This window comes from Rhineura floridana, chromosome 3 (genome assembly GCF_030035675.1).
Source record: "Rhineura floridana isolate rRhiFlo1 chromosome 3, rRhiFlo1.hap2, whole genome shotgun sequence".
NCBI lineage: Eukaryota > Metazoa > Chordata > Lepidosauria > Squamata > Rhineuridae > Rhineura > Rhineura floridana.
In genome coordinates, this window is record NC_084482.1 from 218,701,884 (window position 1) to 218,723,532 (window position 21,649).

Here is a 21,649-nt window from a genome sequence, read left to right on the forward strand (position 1 = left end):
TCTAGCAGAGATAATCAGAGAAAGCCTCCAAGTTGACTTCCATTGGATCCCTTAATATGTCTTATTAAATTTGGTTAAGGATAGATCACTGCAACCATGTAAAATGAATATATTTTACCTTATGCAAGTCTCTTTTTTAATGCTGTGGCTTGGAAGAACACCCATATACCAAATAAATTAGAGATAATTGGGAAAATCTGGGAGAGGTTCAACTTAATTTAACTGAAAAATAATAAGTGAGAACTCGATACATGGAAGTTCGTCAGCCAGTTGTATAAAAAAGGAATTGGGAATACTGGGAACAGAGGCAACTTTTACTTTTGTAATGTCCAGCCGTGTGTGTGTGTGTGTAACAACTACTTTTCCATTTTCAATAGTTCTGCATATAGTCACTTTTTAAAATTTAACAGCATTGTAAGAAATTCTGTTTTTGTATGTTTTATATGGCCAAAGTAACTTAAAACAAAAACTTTTGCATTGGCAGTCCTCTCTCTCTTCCCCCCCACACAATCAAGAGCCTTTCCACTCAACTCTACCCCCCCCATATTCCCAGAGCCTTACTCTCTGACTGCAACAAACTCAGAAGGAATATGGAAGGCCGTCCTACACAGCAGGAGGGACAGCAGACTTAAGCCTTGTGGGGTCTACTTCGCTGCTGCTGTTTTAACTAAAATTTCAAGATTCACCAACCAGAGCCAACCAGGCAAAATAGGGAGGGGGAGGGTGCAGAGAAGATAGACCACCTCCTCACAGAATGAAGGAACACAGTGCCTCTGAATACTTGTCCAGCCCGGGAATTTGTTTTCAGTGAACTACTTAGACAGCCTATTGCCTGTTATTTATTTATTATTTTATTTATATCCCACCCTTCTTCCCAGCAGGATCCCAGTGCGGCAAACAGAAGCGCTAAAAACACTTTAAAACATCATAAAAACAGACCTTAAAATACATTAAAACAAAATGTTAAAAACATTTTTAAAAAAAGCTTTAAAAACATCTTTTAAAAAGGGTTAAAAACATTATTAAAAAAACATATTAACAAGCAATTCTAACACAGAAGCAGACTGGGATAGGTCTCAACTTAGAAGGCTTGTTGAAAGAGGAATGCTTGTTGGCATTATGCGTGTTTGTTATGTGCCTTCAAGTCGAGTATGACTTATGGCGACCCTATGAATGAGCGACCTCCAAGAGCATCTGTCATGAACCACCCTGTTCAGATCTTGTAAGTTCAGGTCTGTGGCTTCCTTTATGGAATAATAATCCATCTCTTGTTTGGCCTTCCTCTTTTTCTACTCCCTTCGGTTTTTCCCAGCATTATTTTCTTTTATAGTGAATCATGTCTTCTCATTATGTGTCCCAAGTATGATAGCCTCAGTTTCATCATTTTAGCTTCTAGTGATAGTTCTGGTTTAATTTGTTCTAACACCCAATTATTTGTCTTTTTCGCATTCCATGGTATGCGCAAAGCTCTCCTCCAACACCACGTTTCAAAGGAGCTGATTTTTCTTTTATCCGCTTTTTTCACTGTCCAACTTTCACATCCATACACAGAGATCGGGGATACTATCGGGAATGATCCTAACTTTGGTGTTCAGTGATACATCTTTGCATTTGAGGACCTTTTCTAGTTCTCTCGCAGCTGCCCTCCCCAGTCCTAGCCTTCTTCTGATTTCTTGACTATTGTTGGTTAAGGACTGTGCCAAGGTATTGATAATCCTTGACAAGTTCAATGTCCTCATTGTCAACTTTAAAGAGCAGAAATTAACAAACAACAACAACTTAGGCTCGCAGGGGTGCCACACAAATATCCAGTTCCTCTACAAATCAAAGCTTTCTTCATCTCAGCGTCAGCCTAAGAAGGCGGTAGGAGGAGGAGCCTATTTTGGTGTGTCATCACTACCCTAGATGTGGGATGGAACCTTTATTCTTTTGCGTCCCTTCCCACTTGTCATCCTTCTTCCACCCCCACCCCACTTTTTACCAAGCACCGGGGAACGGATCCTTCCCTTCCCTAGCCTTTCATGGGGGACTCTGGCCTGGCGCGTTTTGCTGACATTTTTTCAGTGCCAGGTAAAACACGTATTTCCCCCCAGGCTTTTGAGGGACTAGGATGATGCTGTTCGGCTCTTAGTTGTGCAAAGTTTTCGGCTGCTTTTATTTGAGAAGGGGATGGGGGGGTTGCTTTATATACTCTGTCTACTTTGTAAACAGAAGGTCCCAGATGCAGTCCCCCAATGGCATCTCTGGGTTGGGCTGGGAATGTCCCCTGCTTGAAACCCTGCAGAGCCACTGCTGGTCCGTGAAGACAGTACTGAGCTAGATTGACCAGTGGTCTAGCTCAGTTTAAGGCATCCTCCAATTCACCTATTTAACTAGAGGGCCGTAACTCAGTGGCAGAACAACTGCTATGGATGCAGAAGGTCCCAAGTTCAACCCCCCACAGCATCTCCAGGTAGGGCTGGGAAAGTCTCCCCTCCTGACCCCCTGGAGAGCTGCTGTCGATCAGCACTGGCAGTACTGAGGTAAATAGAGCAAAAGCCTGACTCAATTTAAGGCAGGTTCGTCCGTTCCTTTTTTTAAAAAAAAATGAATTGTAGCAAGATATGAAGGCCCAGAAAAACAATGGGAAAAATCGGGGGGGGGGGCGTCATCCACCCCCCGCAAAGCCTTTTTGTTTTTTCCCCCCCAAAAATGGGAAAAAATAGGAGAAAAGCACGCCTCTTCTTTAAATGTGTTTCGGAAAGCCTTAAAGACCTGGCTCTTTCAGCAGGCCTTCGGGGTATCCAGGGAGGGTTAATTGTTATAACTGAAATGCCTCCTGCCCAGTTTTAATATTGTTGCTGCAGATGTGTTGTTTTTATATTGTATGACTGTATTTTATCAATTGCATTTTAACAATGTTGTAAGTCGCCTAGAGTGGCCATTGGCCAGATAGGCGACGAAGAAATTAAATTTATTATTATTATTATTATTATTATTGTATTCTAAATTTTTCTGAGCCTTCATATCTCTAGAACCGTATGCATTTTTGTTGTTGTTAGAGTGTGTCTACATTATAATGGATTTTTACTTTTGCTTATGTTTTTATATACACTGCAAGGTGCTTGGAGATCTTTTTAGTATACATAATAAGAATAATATTTAAAATTCCATAGAGAGGTTGTCAGCCATTGCACCAAGACTACAAGATAATTTCAAGAAAGGTTTGAAGAAGGAAAGGCGTCTGCCTCGTCGACAGATGCCCAACCTGAGCTATATACATTTAAAACAGTATTATACCACTATGAAAGTCATGGCTTCCCCCCCCCCCCAAGAATTCTGGGAGCTGCAGTTGGTTAAGGCTGCTGAGTGTTATGAAAAAAATCTCCTATTCCCTTCACAGAACTACAATTCCCAGATTGGCTTAACAGTTAGTCCCTCTTCTTGGGGATGTAGCTCTGTGAGGGGAAAAGGGTCTCCTCATAACACTCACCAGCCGCAACAAACTACAGTTCCCAGGATTCTTTGGGAGGAAGCCATGACTGTACAAAGTGGTATAACACTGATTTAAATGTACAGTGCGGATGGGGCCTCATTTCTGCCCCTTCTCCCCCTTCTTGACCATCTGCAGTAACAGCCACAGTAGTCTGTCAAATATTTTCTCATCTTTAACTTTTTACAGCCAAGTGTCCAACAGTCAGGGCTGTTTCCATCTATTCCCAGAGTGCCTTTTGGCCAGCATGGAGCCCTGAGGCACTCTGGGAAATTAAAGATGGCAGCTGCAGCTGTTTGGTTTAATTGCAGCAGCATGCTCGCTGTAAACAATTAAGAAAGAAACACACACACTCACTGGGGACTGTCTGCTACTGTGGCTTTGTCCTTTGGGGGACCCAGGGAGACCCCCGGGGGACCCAGGGCTCTGGACCTGCACCCCATGGCCCCACTGGGAGCAACCAAAATGTCACAAAAGGAATAGAAAGCAAAAGAAGGAGCGAGGAAAATTATAAGCCCCGAAGTAGAACAAAAAATAAGCTGGGTGTTGCAGGCGTGAGACTCAGCTCCAAGATGGAGATTGCCCAGGACTGAGAAGTCTCTTGCAAGGTGCTACAGGTACTAGGCCACACAACCCTGGGATTCTGGGTTGTTGTTGTGTGCCTTCAAGTCAATTATGACTTATGGCGACCCTAAGAGACCTCCAAGAGCATCTGTGATAAACCACCGTGTTCAGATCTTGTAAGTTCAGGTCTGTGGCTTCCTTTATGGAACCAATCCATCTCTTGTTTGGCCTTCCTCTTTTTCTACTCCCTGCTGTTTTTCCCATCATTAATTTCCTTTTCTAGTGAATCAGGTCTTCTCATGATGTATCCAAAGTATGATAACCTCAGTTTCATCGTTTTAGCTTGTAGCGACAGTTCTGGTTTAATTTGTTCTAACACCCAACTGCAATTCCTCCCCCCCCCAAAAAAAAACAAAATTGGAAAACATAAAAGCTTAGCTGTTGCCCAGATCAATCCAACACCTTAAGGAAACCCTTCCACACACACAGGATCCTTGGCAGAAATAATAATAGCAATCCTAGGCATGCAGGAAAGTTGCCCTATTTGCGCAATCTGGCTCAGTATAGGTTACACCAGTGATTCTCACCCGTCTCTCTGTGGACCACTTAAGAATCGCTGAGGATCTTGGTGGGCCGCTGCATGGTTTTCCCATCTGCTGCAGCCATCGCAATGTGCTCTGCTACTTACTGCATGGTATTTAATTGCTTTTTTTTTTACAGACATACTTAATTGAAGCCAATGGGCCACTGGTGGCCCACGGGCCACTGTTTGGGAACCCCTGGTCTTCTCTGGCTAGCAGCAGGTCTCCAGGGCTTGAGGAGGGAGTCTATATTCCCAGCCTGGCCTGGAGTTGCCATTGGGGACTGATGCATGGGACGTTCTGCATGCAGATCAGATGCTCTGCTACTGAGCTAGAGACCTGTGTTATTAGCCAAGGTGGAGTATAATCTTAGAGGGAGGGGAGGCAGTCCACCTGAAGAGTCTAGACCAGCCTTTCCCAACCAGTGTGCCTCCAGATGTTGTTGGACCACAACTCCCATCTTTCCTGACCATTGGCAATGCTGGCTGAGGCTGATGGGAGTTGTGGTCCAACAGCATCTGGAGGCACACTGGTTGGGAACGGCTGGTCTAGATGCCTGGAGAAGTGTGGGAACCCTCGCTTCATGCCCTAACCTATCCAGTCCACCCTCCACTCCTTTTCCAAGGGAATCTGAGGGGTGAAGCAGGTTACAGAAGGAGGGTGGCTGGGAGGGGAGCAGGCGATGCAACCCAGTAAGGATATGCGTGTGCATTAAACTAAAGAAGCCACTCTCTGAGATTTCCAGACATACATAAAGGTAGATTTTATCTCTCTCTCTCTTTCCCGGATCCCTGGTGCACGTTAAGCTGTCCAGCTCTCCCGTCCCCACGGAGACGTATCGCTTCTCCGAATACCCCCTCCAGACCCCGGCCTGGTTTGCAAAGTAGGTCATGCAGTGCAATGCAAAAGATATATACAATGGAATAAATGCAAGTCCGAGCACGCTCGTTGCCTTCCCTCAACCCCCCCCCCCAATTTTTGCACCTCGAATTCTTCTCTTTCTCGTTCCACCTCCTCACCTGGGGAAAACTTACGAGGAGGCCATTTTCCCACGTGCATTCGTTATGGACTATAGAGCTAGGGAAAGGCAATCAGACGGTTTCACTTCCGGTTCCCATTCACACATACACGCCCGCAGGAGCCTGAACCCCCTCCCCCACCTCCAAGAGTGGAAGGAGCCGCTCTAAATATGGCCGTAGCTCTATGGCTCCCCGTCCCTGTGTCTTTGCGTTGGGAGATGCCTAAACGGCCGAAGCGTTCGAAAGGGAACCCGAAGTGTCGCTGCCGCTCGGGGGGAGGATACTTTTGTACTCAGTTTTCCTCCTGTGGGCTGAGCTGTGTGGTTCCTAGAGGGGGAGATCTTTGAAAAGGGGAGGGCGAGACTTTATAATGCATACACTCCCTCCTTGTGTCAGCCTTGTGTGAATCCTTTGGGGGAGAGGGTAACGGTGATGAGTGGAGGGGTGCAACACGGGGGGAAGGGGAAATATTTGGGGGGGTAAAGAAAAAGAGTGAAGACCCCACACACACTTCCACCCTCTCTCCACTCTCAGGCTCTGCAAAGACTGCCCCCCCCCAAAAAAAACCAGGTACATGGTTTATCCATTGCAATGAGTGCAGTTGAACTAAAGACACTTTGCAGGCGGGCGGAGGAGTTTGCTTTTCGGCCGTTCAGTCGTCCAATGGTTAAAGATCTGAGCTTGCATTCTTAAGAGAGGTTACTACCATTGCTTACTACTCCTATGTTATTATATATGTATATGGACTGTCTTCAAGTCGATCCCAACTTATGGCGACCCTACAAATAGGGTTTTCATGGAGGAATGGAAGCCTCTCTTAGACTTTTTGTTGAAAGATCAAAATAAAATGATGATACTGGGATTTGACGATTAATTAAGACAGCCTACGGAGAAAAGGGATTCTGTATGTATACATTAAGGGACAGGTTTGATGTATATTATATACTTATAGCTGATCTGCGACAAATCGGAAGTCAACTATTTTATTTTTATTTTTTGTTGATGTATTGCTATGTTTTTTTGACTTTGTTTTGTTTGTCTTTTGAAAAATTTGAATAAAAATTATTAAAAAAAAAATAGGGTTTTCATGGTAAGCATTATTCAGAGGGAATTTACCATTGCCTTCCTCTGAGGCTGGGAGGCAGTGACTGGCCCAAGGTCACCCAGTGAGCTTCATGGCTGTGTGGAGATTTGAACCCTGGTCTCCCAGGTCGTAGTCCAACACCTTAACCCAGCCTTTCCCAACCAGTGTGCCTCCAGATGTTGTTGGACCACAACTCCCATCAGCCTCAGCCAGCATTGGCAATGGTCATGAAAGATGGGAATTGTGATCCAACAACATCTGGAGGCACACTAGTTGGGAAAGGCTGCTTAACCACTCTCACCTTCCACCCCCACCCCCAAAGAGCTCATGGCAGTGTACATGGTTCTCACCTCCTTATTTAACCCCACAACAACCCTGTGAGGTAGGTTAGGCTGAGACGCAGTGACTGGCCCAAGGTCACCCAGTGAGCTTTATGGCTGAGTGGGGATTTGAACCCTGATCTCACAGGTCCTAGCCTGACACTCAAACCACTATGCCACACTGGCTCTCACTATGTTACTACTAAATGTAAATGTACTGCCTTCAAGTCGATTCCGACTTATGGTGACTATATGAATAGGGTTTTCATGAGGCTGCGAGGCAGTGACTTGCCCAAAGTCACCCAGTGAGCTTCATGGCTATGTGGGGATTTGAATCCTGGTCTCCCAGGTCGTAGTCCAACACCTTAACCACTACACCACACTAAATATATATATATATATAAATAACACAGTCATCATAACATTTTGCCGGTATTGTGGGTGTGTGAGAGCCAGTGTGGTGCAGTGGTTAAGGTGTTGGACTACGACCTGGGAGATGAGGGTTCGAATCACCACAAAGCCATGAAGCTCACTGGGTGACCTTGGGCCAGTCACTGCCTCTCAGCCTCAGAGGAAGGCAATGGTAAACCCCCTCTGAATACCCCTTACCATGAAAACCCTCTTCATAGGGTTGCCGTAAGTCGGAATCGACTTGAAGGCAGTCCATTTCCATTTTTCATTTCTGTGGGTGAATAGTGAATAATAAAATAACCTGATAAATCTTGACATTCACAAGTGCCACTGGTACACTCCACCCCCCAGGGTAAATTTTGTGAACACCCCCAAATTAGGCCTCTGATTTTCCCCCTCCCACTTTTCAGAATTCCTCAAATGAATCCAGCAGGTCAGACAGAAGCGATGTTTCAAAGTTCACAAGTGTATTTCTGGACGCCCATGAAATTATTCTGGAATTCAATCCATGCATAGCTGTGGCTACAGATAAATGGTTTTCCCATCCTATCGCCTTTTTGCTTTCTCAGATAGCTGTCAATATCTCAGATGAAGACTCTGGGTGGGAACTTATTTGCAAGAGTCAATGTATCTGATAAGAACATAAGACTGCCCATTAGCTATTGGGGCAAGTTCAAGGTTCTAGTTTTGGTGTACAAAGCCCTATACAGCTTGCGACCAGGATATCTGAAAGACTGTTTTAACCCTTATATACCCAGTTGATCACTGCGCTCTGCAGGTGAGGGCCTCCTGAAGATACCATCTTATCAGGACGTCCGTTCTGCACAACATAGGAAACGGACCTTTAGTGTGGTGGCACCTACCCTGTGGAATTCCCTCCCTTTGAATATCAGGCAAGCGCCATCTCTGTTATCTTTTCAGCACCTGTTGAAGACCTTCCTCTTTCAACAAGCCTTTTTAGTAGAGACCTTATTCCAGTCTGCGCCTGCGTTGGAATTGCTTTTTAAGATGTTTTTTAAAGCTTTCTTTAAAATATTAAAACAAAACATCTTTAAAAACACTCTTGAAAAAAAGTTGTTTTTAAAGATCTTTTAAAATATTTTTTATTTAGAGTGTTTTTAGTGTTTTTGTTTACAAAAAAAAAAAGGCAGGATATATATATCTAATAAATAATAATAATAGCCCACTGGATCAGGCCAGTGGCCCAACTAGTCCAGCGTCCTGTTCTCATCGTGGCCAACCAGGTGCCTGGGGGAAGCCCACAAGCAGGACCTGAGTGTAAGAGCACCCTTCCTCCCCCCCTCCTGCAGTTTCTAGTAACTGGCATTCAGAAGCATGCTGCCTCTGCCTGTGGAGCGAGAGAATAGCCATACTGTCTAGCAGCCACTGACAGCCTTCTCCTCCATGAATTTGTCTAATCCTCTTTCAAAGCTATCCAAGTTGGTGGCCATCACTGCTTCTTGTGGGAGCCAGTTCCACAGTTTAACTGTGTGCTGTGTGAAGAAAGGCTTCCTTTTGTCTGTCCTGAATCTTCCAGCATTCAGCTACGTTGAGTGTCCTTGAGTTCTGGGGTTATGAGAGAAGGAGAAAACCTTTTCTCTATCCACTTTTCCCATGCCATGCCTAAGTTTATACAGTTCTCTCACATCCCCTCTCACTTGCCATTTCCAGCCATTTTCTCACAATCTCTCCTACCTCATGTTCAGAAAATAAATGGGGATGGAGGGGGGGATCCATGTGTCCCCCTCTGCCCTCCTTGGCGGAAAGAGCAAATGGAAACGTAAACGCTGTCAAGCTATCCGCCTTGAACACCAGGGCCTTCTCCACTGCACCTTAAAGGGCATTTTCCTCCTCCTCTCCCTTGCCATACATCCCGGGAACTGTAGTTTCCTTTTCAGAGATCTACAACCCAGCACCCTGGCAGCACAAACCATTCACACTGCACATTTATTCCACTATTATTCCATTTTAAACAGTCATGACTTCCCCCAAACAATCCTGGGAAGCATAGTTTGTGAAGGATGCTGAGAGTTAGGAGACTCCTAATCGCCTCACAGGGCTAAAATTCCCAGTGTCCCCTGGGAAGAGGGATTGATGGTTAAACCACTCTGGGAACTGTAGCTCTCTGAGGAAAATAGGAGCCTCCGAACAACTCTCAGCCCTTTTCACAAACCACAGTTCCCAGGGTTATTTGGGGGAAGCCATGAGTATTCAAAGTGGAATAATAGTGGAATACACGTTTGGTGTAAATGTGACCTAAAGGGTTCTTTGCGCTTTAAACGCGCGCTCTGTGCACGCCCCCTAGCCTCCTGCCCTTGCAATCCCGCTTCCCCTCCTCAACCTCTGCCTTCATCTGGCCCAATCCCCCTTCCTTGCCTCCAGATCTTCCTGTATCTCCTGTCCTGTTCCTCCACACTTCCCTCTCTGCAATCCAAGCGCCCTGCAAGCAAGCATCCATCCATCCTGGGGCGCTCCAGAGCCACCCTCCGTGCTCACTCTTCGTGCGTAAGTCTAGCCCCCTTTACGCCGTTTCCAATAGCTGGTCCCTCCCCGCGTCTCCATTCTCCTTCCGGCCCGGCCCCCTGGTGCCGGACCGTCGTTCCGCGGAGGCCCTTCGCATCCCTCGTTCCGGTCGCTGCGGGGCTTCCCCGTGCGTAAAAATGAGGTCCCCGACCGTAGGCGCTCCTGCGCCGGGCCCGGTGAAGGGGCAGCGGTGGGGCGTGGAGGAGACCCTGGCGCTCCTCCGCCTCCTCCGCGCCAGCCCGGCGGTGGGGGTCTTCATGGGGAGCTGCTCGGCCAAGAACGAGGAGTACTGGCAGGAGGTGCGCCTCCAGCTGGCCGAGGCCGGGCACCACCGCACGGTCGAGCAGCTGCGGGCACGCTGGAAGCGGCTGAAGACGGACTTTTTCCGGGCCGGGCGGAGGGCGGCCGAAGGCCGGGGGAAGCCCTCCAACGCCCCGCCTTTCTACGAGCAAGTCCGCGGGATCTGGAAGGCGGCCAAGCGGCCCGAGTTTTTCAGCAGGCACATGCCCGGTGAGCGAGAAAGGGTGTGTGTGTCAGTGTTGGTTGTTCAGTGCTTTATACACGGACCGGCAGCAGCTCTACAGGGTTTCAGGAGGGGAGACTTTCCCAGCCCTACCTGGAGAGACCATGGGGGGGGGGGTTGAGCTTGGAACCTTCTGCATGCAAGGCAGGTGCTACGGCCCTTAAATAGGAACATAGAAAGGCTGCCTTAAAGTGACCCAGGCCACTGGTCCATCTAGCTCAGTACTGCCTACACGGACCGGCAGCTGCTCTGCAGGGTTTCATGCAGGGGCATTCTGGGGCCTGTCCGGAGATTCCATTGTGGATCTTCTGCCTGCAAAAGCAGATGCTCTGCCGCTGAACCAGGGCCCTGTAGTTAAATAAGTGAATTGGAGGGTGTTTTGTGCTGGGGAGATACTTGCCTGGTGAGTAAGCGAAGGGGCGGTCAAGAGAAATATTATGGGGGTGGGAGGAGGTCTGTGAGTTGTTACTATGGGTCATTGGCAACCCTGTGCCCATTAAAAGAAATGCACGAATTTAGAATTTGGGGGGGGGACATCCCCTTGCAACCCCATGCAGACACCCTTTGTATGTACCTATATAGTTGTGAAAGTTGGACAGTGAAAAAAGCAGATAAGAGAAAAATCAACTCATTTGAAATGTGGTGTTGGAGGAGAGCTTTGCTTATACCATGGACTGCGAAAAAGACAAATAATTGGGTGTTAGAACAAATTAAACCAGAACTGTCACTAGAAGCTAAAATGATGAAACTGAGGTTATCATACTTTGGACACATCATGAGAAGACCTGATTCACTAGAAAAGACCATAATGCTGGGAAAAACAGAAGGGAGTGGAAAAAGAGGAAGGCCAAACAAGAGATGGATTGATTCCATAAAGGAAGCCACAGAACTGAATAGGGTGGTTTACAACAGATGCTATTGGAGGTCGCTGATTCATAGGGTCGCCATAAGTCATAATCGACTTGAAGGCACAAAACAAGAACATCAACAATGTGTGCACACCACCTTGCACTGACATTCACACCATGTATTTGGAAAATGAAACATACTGCCTTCAGATCTATTCTATGGCAACACTATGAATAGGGTTTTCATGGTAAGCGGTATCCAGAGGGGGTTTACCATTGTCTTCCTCTGAGGCTGAGAGGCAGTGACTTGGCCAATGTGGGGGTTCGAACCCTGGTCTCCCAGGTCATAGTCCAACACTGTAACCACTACACCACACTGGCTCTCCACCATGTATTTATTCCACTATTATTCCATTTTGAACAGGCCTGGCTTCCCCCAAAGCATCTTGGGAATTGTAGTCTGTGAAGGGTGCTGAGAGTTGTTGGGAGACACGCGCACCCCAGTTCCCCTCATAGAAGCACAATTTTCAGAACCGCCTGGGACAAAGAGGGATTGATGGTTAAACCACTCCGGGAATTGTAGCTGTAACGCCTCTTGGCACCTTTCACAAACTACGCTTCCCAGGATCCTTTGGGGAAAGCCAGGACTGTTGAAAGTGAAGGATAGTGGAATATATGTGTTGTGTGAATGTGGCTTTTGTCAGAGCACTGGCTCGGGTAGCTTGGTGTTGCCTGCTCCGGTTGGCAGCAGCTCTGCAGGGTTTCAGGCAGGGGATCTGAAGATGCAGGGGATTGAACTCTGGGACCTTCTGCATGCAGAGCAGGTGTTGTGCCAATGAACTATGGCCCTTCCATGGGGTGTGTGTAGAGTGAAAGGTCTCTAATGGGAGTGCAAGGGAAGGTGCCTGTTGACCCTGGGTCTATCTAGCCCAGAATGGTCTATACCAGGGGGGTTCCCAAACTGTGGTCCATGGGCCACCAGTGGTCCGCGAGCTTCTTTCAGGTGGCCTGCAGCATGTCTGCGGATTCGTGGTTGAAGGTGGTAGAGAGGACATCCATCGGATTGAAAATACATACTGATTTTTGATTGCATTTTTGTGGCTGTTTTGATTTCTTGTGTTGTATTACCACTTGAATTCTGTGGAATTGCAATCGCTACAACAGGTATAAAGAACGTTAGTTTGCCAGACCCTCAGCAATTTGCAAGTGGTCTGGGGGGAGGGGAGTTTGGGAACCCATGGTCTACACCAGGGGTTCACAAACCTTTTGGACCACTTGACAGACCACTTCATGATTTATTTCTGCCTGTTGCAGCAGTTGTAACATGCTGTGGTAGATGCTGTGTGATTTTTTAAATTGCATTTCTATCGCTGCTTGTACTTCTTCATATATTGCACTCCGCAGAATTCAGACTGTAATACAATAAAATGCAATGTAAGAAATACAAGGGGGTGGGGTGGGGAAATGCAATTAAAAATCAATATGAATAAACTAATTGATGAGGTGGATGTGTCATCTCCTGGCTTCTACTTCAGATCCACAGACAAGCCGTGGACCACCTGACTGAAGCTTGTGGAACTTGATGGTCCACAACCACAGTTTGGATACCCCTGATTGACACTGACGGGTGGTGGCTATCCAAGGGTTCAGATGGGTCTCTCCAAGCTTACCCAGAGACTTTTTTCTAGCAAGGGGGGTGCTCTACCATTGAACTATGGCCCTTTCGGGGCCCTCTTTTTAAAAAAATGTTGAAGGTGGATCCAACCTAATATGGATGGTATTTGAGAGACAGTGTGATGTCCTGATTAGCGTAGTGGACTAGGACCTGGGAGACCAGGGTTCAAATCCCCAACCAGCCCTGAAGCTCACTGGGTGACCTTGTCTTGTGCAGGTCAGTGCCTTTCAGCCTAACCCACCTCACAGGGTTGTCGTAGGGATTAAACGAGGTGGGGGAGAACCATGTACGCCACTTTGAGTTCCTTGGAGAAAAGGCAGAATATAAATGCAATAAATAAATAAGTCCTACTCAGAGTAGAAATTAATGAACCTAAGTTAGTCATGTATCTGAATTTAAGTGGATCTACTCTGAATAAGGCTAGCTTTGAATGCCACCCTATGGAGATAAGGGGTCACAGAAAGATTGAAAGTTGTAGGGGTTTTGAAGATGCCTTTTTGGCAGCTGCTGAAGACATTTCCTCTTTCAACAAACCTTCTAAAATCTTTACTCCAGATGGTATCTGTCTTGGATCTGAATTGATTTTATGTACACCCTGTTGTTTTAAACTTGTCATGTTTATAACTGTTAATTGTTTTTTATGTTATTAGTAATTAAATGTATATCCCACCCTTTCTCCCAGATGGAGCCAAGGGCGGCAACCAAGAAGTGATCTTAAAAAGTCATCTTTTTAAAAAATCTTGAAAACAAAATATGCAATTGTTGTAACTGTTTTTATATAAGTAATGGCATTTTTATGCTGTTATATTGTAAATCACTCTGGGATGCCTCATGGGAAGCTATTCATAATTATTAATATTCTTAATATTGTATAATAATACTCAACGTTCAAAATATTTTTTTTTTTTTAAAAAGTCTTACACTCTAAAATTCTCATTGCATATAGACTTCTAAATGTCACGGCATGAGACTCTTGCAAGAAAGCATGTTTGCACGCATGATGAAAATGCACAGGGGTGTTGCAGTAGTGTGTGCCTTGCACCCAAATTATAATTGCACACCGCTGGGCGGCTCTGCATATTCCTTTTTTTAAAAGCCCTGCTGATTACGCTGTCTGGGAAGCGTTACTCTATGTAGGTGCTTATCATGCACGCTGGCAACGTGGCACTTTTGCGTCAACAGGAATTGCACATGTGAGTGCTGCCGTAGTGGACAGATTCTTCTCTATCCTGTTTACACGCAGAGACGCACCGGCAGCTCCTCATGGAGAAGGCAAGACAGGATTCAGAAAGAGAGGAGAGGGAGATAGAGATGGAGGAGGAAGAGGAGGAGGAGGAGGAAGGTCCTGTGCGGACGCTGGCGGTTAATCTCAGCAAGGGTGCAAGGACAGGTGAGTGGAGGGGAGGAGTTGGTGTTGGCGGGGGGGGGGGAATCGATTAAATAATAGATTGGGATGGGGGATGTTCGACCTGTTCTGGATGGGGTTGCACTCCCCCTGAAGGAACAGGTTCGTAGCCTGGGAGTTCTTTAGATCCATCCCTGTCACTTGAGGCTCAGATAGCCTCTGTGGCACGGGGTGCTTTCTACCAGCTTCGGCTGGTGGCCCAGCTGCGCCCCTATCTGGACAGAGAGAGCCTCGCTTCAGTAGTCCATGTGCTGGTAACCTCGAAATTAGATTACTGCAATGCGCTCTACGTGGGGCTGCCTCTGAAGACGGTTCGGAAACTGCAGCTTGTGCAGAATGCAGCGGCCAGATTGTTAACGGGGACCAGACGGTCCGACCATATAACACCGACTCTGGCCCGCCTGCACTGGCTGCCTATTTGTTTCCGGGCCCGGTTCAAAGTGCTGGTTTTGACCTATAAAGCCTTACACGGCATAGGACCACAATACCTGTTGGAACGCCTCCCCCGTTATGAACCTGCCCGTACACTACGTTCATCATCAAAGACCCTCCTCCGAGTTCCTACTCATAGGGAAGCTCGGAGGATGGCAACGCGGAAAAGGGCCTTTTCTGTGGTGGCCCCCGAACTGTGGAACTATCTCCCAGAGGAAATACGCCTGGCGCCATCGTTAATATATTTTCGGCGCCAGGTTAAAACTTTTCTTTTCACCCAGGCTTTTTAATTAATTATGTTTAGTATACACTGACATTGTTTTAATTTTTAATCATTTTTAACTTTTTAATATGTTTTATATTGATACATGTCTTGTACTTTGCTATTTCTTGTCTTGTGAACCGCCCAGAGAGCTTTGGCTATGGGGCGGTCTATAAGCTTAATGAAATAAATAAATAAATTGACAGATATTGTGTTAAGACAAGTTGAAGAGGAAAGCGATTACATCAGAACTTGGGATTTGTGAAGTTAATTTTTTTTTTAGATTTTGGCTGCTCACACACCACATACACTGGGGCTGGGCTCCTGCTGGGAGGAAGGGCGGGATTTAAATCAAATAATAAATAATAAAATAAATGAAATTTGGGTCACATTTGTGGCACATGAGTTCCTCCAAAGAATTCTGGAAACGGTTGTTTACGGCTCACAGAGCTATATCCTGGCAAACTACAAAAAACTGCATAGGACCTTTGGTCCATCTAGCTAAGTTGTGTGTACACTGACTGGCAGCAACCTCTTAAGGTTTCAGGCAAGGGTGTCTCCCAGCCCTATGTGGATCTGGGACTTTCTGCATTCAAAGCAGATTCTATACCACCTGGACTACCGACATTGTTTTTTGAAGAAGGATCCAACCTATTATGGGTTGTATTCAACTCGAGAATTGCTGGCTCTCGGCCTAACTTACCCCACAGGGTTGTTGTGGGGATTAAACGAGGTGGGGGAGAACCATGTATGCCATCTTGAGCTCCTTGGAGAAAAAGGTGGAATATAAAGGTAATGAATAAGTCCTGTTCAGAGTAAAGGTAAAGGTGTCCCCACACTTGTAGTGCGAGTCGTTTCCAACTCGTAGGGTGACGTCTTGCAACGTTTACTAGGCAGACCGTATACATGGGGTGGGATTGCCAGTTCCTTCCCCGGCCTTTCTTTACCCCCCAGCATATGCCGGGTACTCATTTTACCGACCACAGATGGATGGAAGGCTGAGTGGACCTCGACCCCTTTTACCGGAGACTCGACTTCCTCCTTTTCGTTGGAATCGAACTCCGGCCGTGAGCAGAGCTTCAGCTGTGTTACCGCCGCGTACCACTCTGCGCCACGGAGGATCTTGTTCAGAGTAGACCCATTTAAATTAAGGAACCTAAGTTAGTGATGTCTGTTAACTTCATTGGGTCTGCTCTGAGTAAGACTGGCATTGAATACCACCCTATGGAGATAAGAGGTCACAAAACTATTGAAAGATGTCAGTGTGAAGATGTCTTTTTGGCGCCTGTTGAAGACGTTCCTCTTTCAACAACCCTCCTAAAATCTTTAGTCCAGATGGTATGTTTCTTAGATTTGGATTGATTTTATGTATGTCCTGTTTTAAACTGTTATGTATATATCATTTTCTTAGCATTGTTTTTATATTTGCAATTATTTTGACCGTTTTTATATATGTAACAGTATTTTATATGTTATATTGTAAATCACTTCAAGATGTGTCATGGGAAGCGATTCATAAATAGAAATAATAATACACATTTTTAGAAATAATATTTATCAGGCTGTTAAAAAAAATTAGGCAGCCAGTCCCAAAATGTGTTTGGGGGGAGAGAGAGAGAGAGAGAAAATGGGCAGTTTAAAAAGTACATTTTGGCAGTTGAAAAATTCAGGCCACCATGCAGAAGCTTTATGGTGTAAGAGCCAGTGAAGTGTAGCGGTTAGAGTGTTGGACTATGGCCCGGGACACCTGGGTTTGAATCCCCAATCAACCATCACTGAGGGGAAGTCACTGTCTCTCAGCCTACCCTACAGGGTTGTTGTGAGGATGAAAAGGGGCACTTTGAACTCCATGGAGGAAATGTAGATTATTATTATTGTTGATGTTACTATTGTTATGTTTCATGTAAAAAGTGGCTGATAAAAAAGTAAATTGAGTAGTCTAGGCTTCCCTAGAGCTCTAGACCCTGATCTTTAAAAAAAATGTTTTTACTTGTTTTTTAAGTACAGATATTAATAAGAAAACAATAAACAGAGTCTCATAGTAATATATTGCTATGACAGTATATTTCAGACCTTGGTCAAGCACAGGCATTTATCCTCCCACTATCAAACTCCTTTGCTGGTCTCCTGGGAGCATTCGCCAGTGTTTTTAATATGAAGTAAATAATTCTAGGCAACTTGGAGACCCCTTTCCTAACAAGTCATGTGAAGTTGTCAGTCTTACGATGCCAGAAATACTCAGTGTGGCATTCTTAACAGGGACTTTATCGGGGCAAAGTTATATGTATATGTATATGTATATTTGATTTCATGCCCGCTCATCACTCCAAGGTCACAGGGCAGGTTGCAATAATTTAAAATGCAACATCGACAACAGTTTAAAACAAATTACAATCGCAGGAGTAGGATCTGTCCTGAAAACATTATGTATGTATGTATTTATATATTAGTACATTTCCATCCCACACTTCCTCTCAAAAGTACCCCAAGGTGGCAACATTTATGTCAGGTGTCAAAGGCCTGGGTAAAGAGGTGTCTTCAGCATACCGTTGAAGCTATATAATGAAGGTGCTGGAATGACCTTCATGGGGAGGGAATTCCCCAACCTTGGAGTTGTGGCTGGGATTCCCCCCTCCTGGACCCATCCCCCGTCAAGCTTCTGAGGGAGGTCCAAGAGGGGCCCCTCTGCTAATCTTAACACCCAAGAGGGTCTGTTGTGAAGGAAGAATCTCTGCCTGAAAGTATCATGACAGCACAAAGCCACTGAATTTCATTTTCCAAAAGAGAAATCTTCTGTGTAAGATTATCATTGCAATTAATCAATCAATTAATTAATTAATTATAACTCCCCTTCCTCCTAAAGGGATCCCAGGGCAGGGAACAAATGATAAAGCACTAAGAACATATTTAAAGCATCTTTAAAAACATATTTAAAATATTTTAAAAAGCAATTCCATCACAGACTCAGACTGGGATATGATCTCTACTTAAAAGGCTTGTTGAAAGAGGAAGGTCTTCAGTAGGCACCGAAAAGACAACAAAGATGGCACCTGTCTAATATTTAAGGGGAGGGAATTCCAAAGGGTAGGTGCCGCTACACTAAAGGTCCACTTCCTGTGTTGTATGGAACATACTATATCTCTCTTAATGAGATATATTTTTCAAATGTCATGGCATGTTGCTGTAAACCACCCAGAGAGCTTCGGCTATGGGGCGGTATACAAATACAACAACAACAACAACAACAACAACAATAATAATAATTAATAAATAAATAAAGGCATGTGTCTCTAGCAAGAAAGCATGTGTGCATGTATGAGGAAGTTGCACAAAGGTATTGTAGTGGTCTGTGGTGTGTGCTTTGTATGCAAATTATAATTGCACACTGCTGGGCGGCTCTGCATATTCCTGTTTAAAAAGCTCTGCTGATTAGGCAGGGTTTCCATGTAAATAGCAACGCATTCTGTGGGGTCCTATTGATAGGTTGTAATTCTAGAACAGTAACCCCCCCCCCCAAAAAAAAACATAACCCAGGTGAGGAGCTGAATGACTCCTTGCAACATGGCGGGTGGATGCAGGACGCACAACTGGAAGTGTTACTCTGTGTAGGTGCACATCATGCATGCTGGCAAGATGGCAGCTTTGTGTAAACAGGAAGTGCACATTTGATTGTTGCCATAACGGACAGGAACTTCTCTACCCCGTTTATACGCAGACACCCACCAAGAGCACCTCATGGAGAAGCGGAGCCAGGATTATGAAAGGGAGTGGAGGGAGTTTGAGAAGGAAATCGGGAAGGAAGGGGTGGCTCTTCTGTGGGAGCTGAACGTTCACGTTGGCGAATTGGCAAGGAGAAGTAAGTGGGTTCTTTTTTTGTGGTGGTGGTGGTGTTTGGGGGGAACCAGTTAAAAACAGTTTCAATGGACAGATACCGTGTTTTCCAAATTTTGGCTGTGTACACACCATGCATTTCCAGCACATGAGTTCTCCTGAATATTCCTAGGAACTGTAGTTTACCCCTCCAAGAGCACCCTTAACAAACTACAGTTCCCAGAATTCTTTGGGGGAACTCACATCCTTAAAATGTGCTTTCAATTTTTCGTGTGTGTACACACCCGAGTGGTATGGCTCGTTTGCCTGTTCCAAGTATCCATTACAATAGCTATATAAAACAGTTGTTCTTAGATTGTTTTTCTAAAAAAAGGTTAGTAAAGCAAATGAATAATGATGTGCTGATATAATTTAGCCCACAAATGACTAATAACTTGATTTGCCTTATTTTTTATTTACACAGTGGAAGATATGAGCAACTCGATCCAGGAGCTGAAGGAGACAGTTGCGCTTATGCGTATCCGTCAACAAAATAGCTCTGTGAGGGGAATAGGGACCAACTAGCACTTCTCTGCACATTACAATTTCCACGTTTCTTGCGGCTCCTGAGCATATGTGAACCCTGCGTGAAGGGTCATATCAGTGTATTGGCCAGGACTTGGCTAGGGTATGCAAAGACCAGGGTGTGATTAAATCCCTGAATTAACACTGCACAGGGGTAGGGTGGTGGTGAGGATAATGTAAACTTTGTGGTCCAATGGAAATGCAACATAGAAAAACAGGCTATGACAATTCCATTAAAGCTTCTGTTTGTGCAAAATAAATGCTGAATACTTAACACCAGCAGGCGTTGATGTAAATGCAGGCATCCTAGCATTGCTGCATTAATGAACATCTGCAGTGGGATATGAAACCGTTATCACGATTCTACGTGACAGAACTCAACTTCTTGATATGTCGTAATTCAGCAGTTTGACACTTGAGTCTCTTCTTGAAGGTCCTTTAAGAGAGGTCACTAGAAGGTCGACAAATAAGTGTCCTGGGAAGCTGAAATGCCCTCCTGCAGGTTTCTGAGGTCACGTCCACACCATACATTTAAAGCACATTTATTCCACTTAACAGCCATGACTTCCTCCAAAGAATCCTGGGAACTGGTTTATCCCTCGCAGGGCTACAGTTGCCAGGACCCTTAACAAATCACAGTTCCCAGGATTCTTTGGGGAAAACCATGTGCTTTACATGTATTGTTTGGCTGTGACCTCTGGTCCAAACTTTTTTGGGGGGGGGGGACCCTCTCCCCTGACTCTGGCCTCTCCTGTACTGGAGTGAGGGGCGAGGATAAAATCATCACGAGGGTGAGTGAAGGGCTGAAGCCTGAGTTCAGGGAATTTACTACAGGCATTTGAGTTTTCTGAGCAACAGTTTTTCTCTTCCCCCTGCCCACCCCCAATGAGTTCTGCTTGGCGTTTCCTCCACTGGGGATGGGAAAGGATAATAATCCTAAAGAAAAAATGGAAGAGTGAAGACTAGAGACTGGCAGCAAATCTGGAGGCAAGGAGGAGACCATTGAGGGCAAACATTGAGGGGAGACTACATAAGTGGCTCCATTGCCCCACCAGGAAGGATGCCCCCCTCCCTTAAAGCAAAGTGTCCTCAACATCTGAGCATCATTGTGAGGAGGGGGGACAGTGCAAACATGTAATATTGCCCAGCCACATCCCACAATACAATGCATAAATGTGTTACGAAAGAAATGTTCCCATTTTATTTCTGAATCGACAGCAGGGCCCACACAGGCTTTTCCGCTATTTTTGCTCTTTCGGGTTTAAGATAAAATTCATTTGGCTGTGTGTGTTCACTCCCCACTGGCACTCCCTGCCGCAGATTAGGGCTAGCTCGCAAGGTTCTAGGGGCCCTTGGGCACATGGTATTAGTGGGGCCCTTGACTCCCTTTCCTCTTGAAACCTCACCCCTCCCTCTTGCCCCCCTTTCAACTAAAACACATTTTGATCAGCATGACAACCCCTTTTTGTGAAAGGAAAGCATGAGCTCTAGTATATTACTAGTTGCCTTTCTATTTTTTTTTTATCAACAGTTTAACTGATTTATTTATTAGATTTATATCCTGCCCTTCCTCCCAGGAGTTAATTTACCTGGAAGTAAGTCCTGTTGAACTCATTGGGGCTTACTTCTGCGTTTTTAGAGTCTGGTGTATGTGACTCTCGTCACAGGGGTCTGTGATTCCAATTATCGGTGCCAGAAGGGCTTTGAAGTGCAGCTCGTATCAGAGATAAAAATGGAAATGGACTGCCTTCAAGTTGACTCCCACTTATGATAACCCTATGAATAGTGTTTTCATGGTAAGTGGTATTCAGAGGTGGTCTACCATTGCCTCCCTCTGAGGCTGAGAGGCAGTGACTGGCCCAAGGTGCATAGGATGATTTCGCAGGGCCAATTAGAGAAACCTGGGAAGAAACCTATTTCAGCCAGGCCTGCCCTTTACCCAGAAGCCTGAGCCCAAAAGCCATTTTCTGAACCAAGAGATCTTCTCTTGTGTGTACTGCTGGGTTCTGAAGCGGCAGGGGGCCATCAGGAACGAGACCTCGGAGTCTTAGTAAATAGATCAATTAAGAGGCTGCCCCACTGTATCGCATAGCTTTGAGCAGGAGGAATTCCGTATTATGGATCATTAACAAACA

The 21,649-nt window shown here is 45.5% G+C and overlaps 2 protein-coding genes across 3 annotated transcripts in view; one reads left to right on the forward strand and one right to left on the reverse strand.

Moving 5' to 3' along the window:
- The window catches only part of LOC133381658 (zinc finger protein 436-like), a 28,615-nt gene extending 22,901 nt beyond the window's left edge, over nt 1–5,714 (reverse strand). The window contains exon 1 of one of the 2 annotated variants that reach the window (XM_061621011.1): nt 5,637–5,714. The gene's annotated coding sequence lies outside the window, so the exon portion shown is untranslated. Of the gene's footprint in view, nt 1–5,601 lie in introns of both variants that reach the window. The other variant, XM_061621012.1, reaches the window with a different exon arrangement.
- Nucleotides 5,715–9,170: 3,456 nt separating this feature from the next.
- LOC133378987 (uncharacterized) lies at nt 9,171–19,793 on the forward strand. Its single transcript, XM_061613600.1, has 5 exons — nt 9,171–9,231; nt 9,834–10,484; nt 14,264–14,410; nt 18,835–18,975; nt 19,414–19,793. Exons 1-5 carry the CDS (start codon nt 9,171–9,173, stop codon nt 19,512–19,514), a joined length of 1,101 nt encoding a protein of 366 aa, XP_061469584.1. The 3' UTR covers nt 19,515–19,793.
- The last annotated feature ends 1,856 nt before the right edge of the window (nt 19,794–21,649 follow it).

Coding starts and splice junctions, on each gene's coding strand:
- LOC133378987 (XM_061613600.1), top strand. CDS start 9,171: ATGGAGGGGGGGATCCATGTGTCCCCCTCTGCCCTCCTTGGCGGAAAG. Junction 9,232..9,833: donor CGGAAAGAGCAAATGGAAAC/GTAAACGCTGTC, acceptor CCTTGCCTCCAG/ATCTTCCTGTATCTCCTGTC. Junction 18,976..19,413: donor TGGCGAATTGGCAAGGAGAA/GTAAGTGGGTTC, acceptor TTATTTACACAG/TGGAAGATATGAGCAACTCG.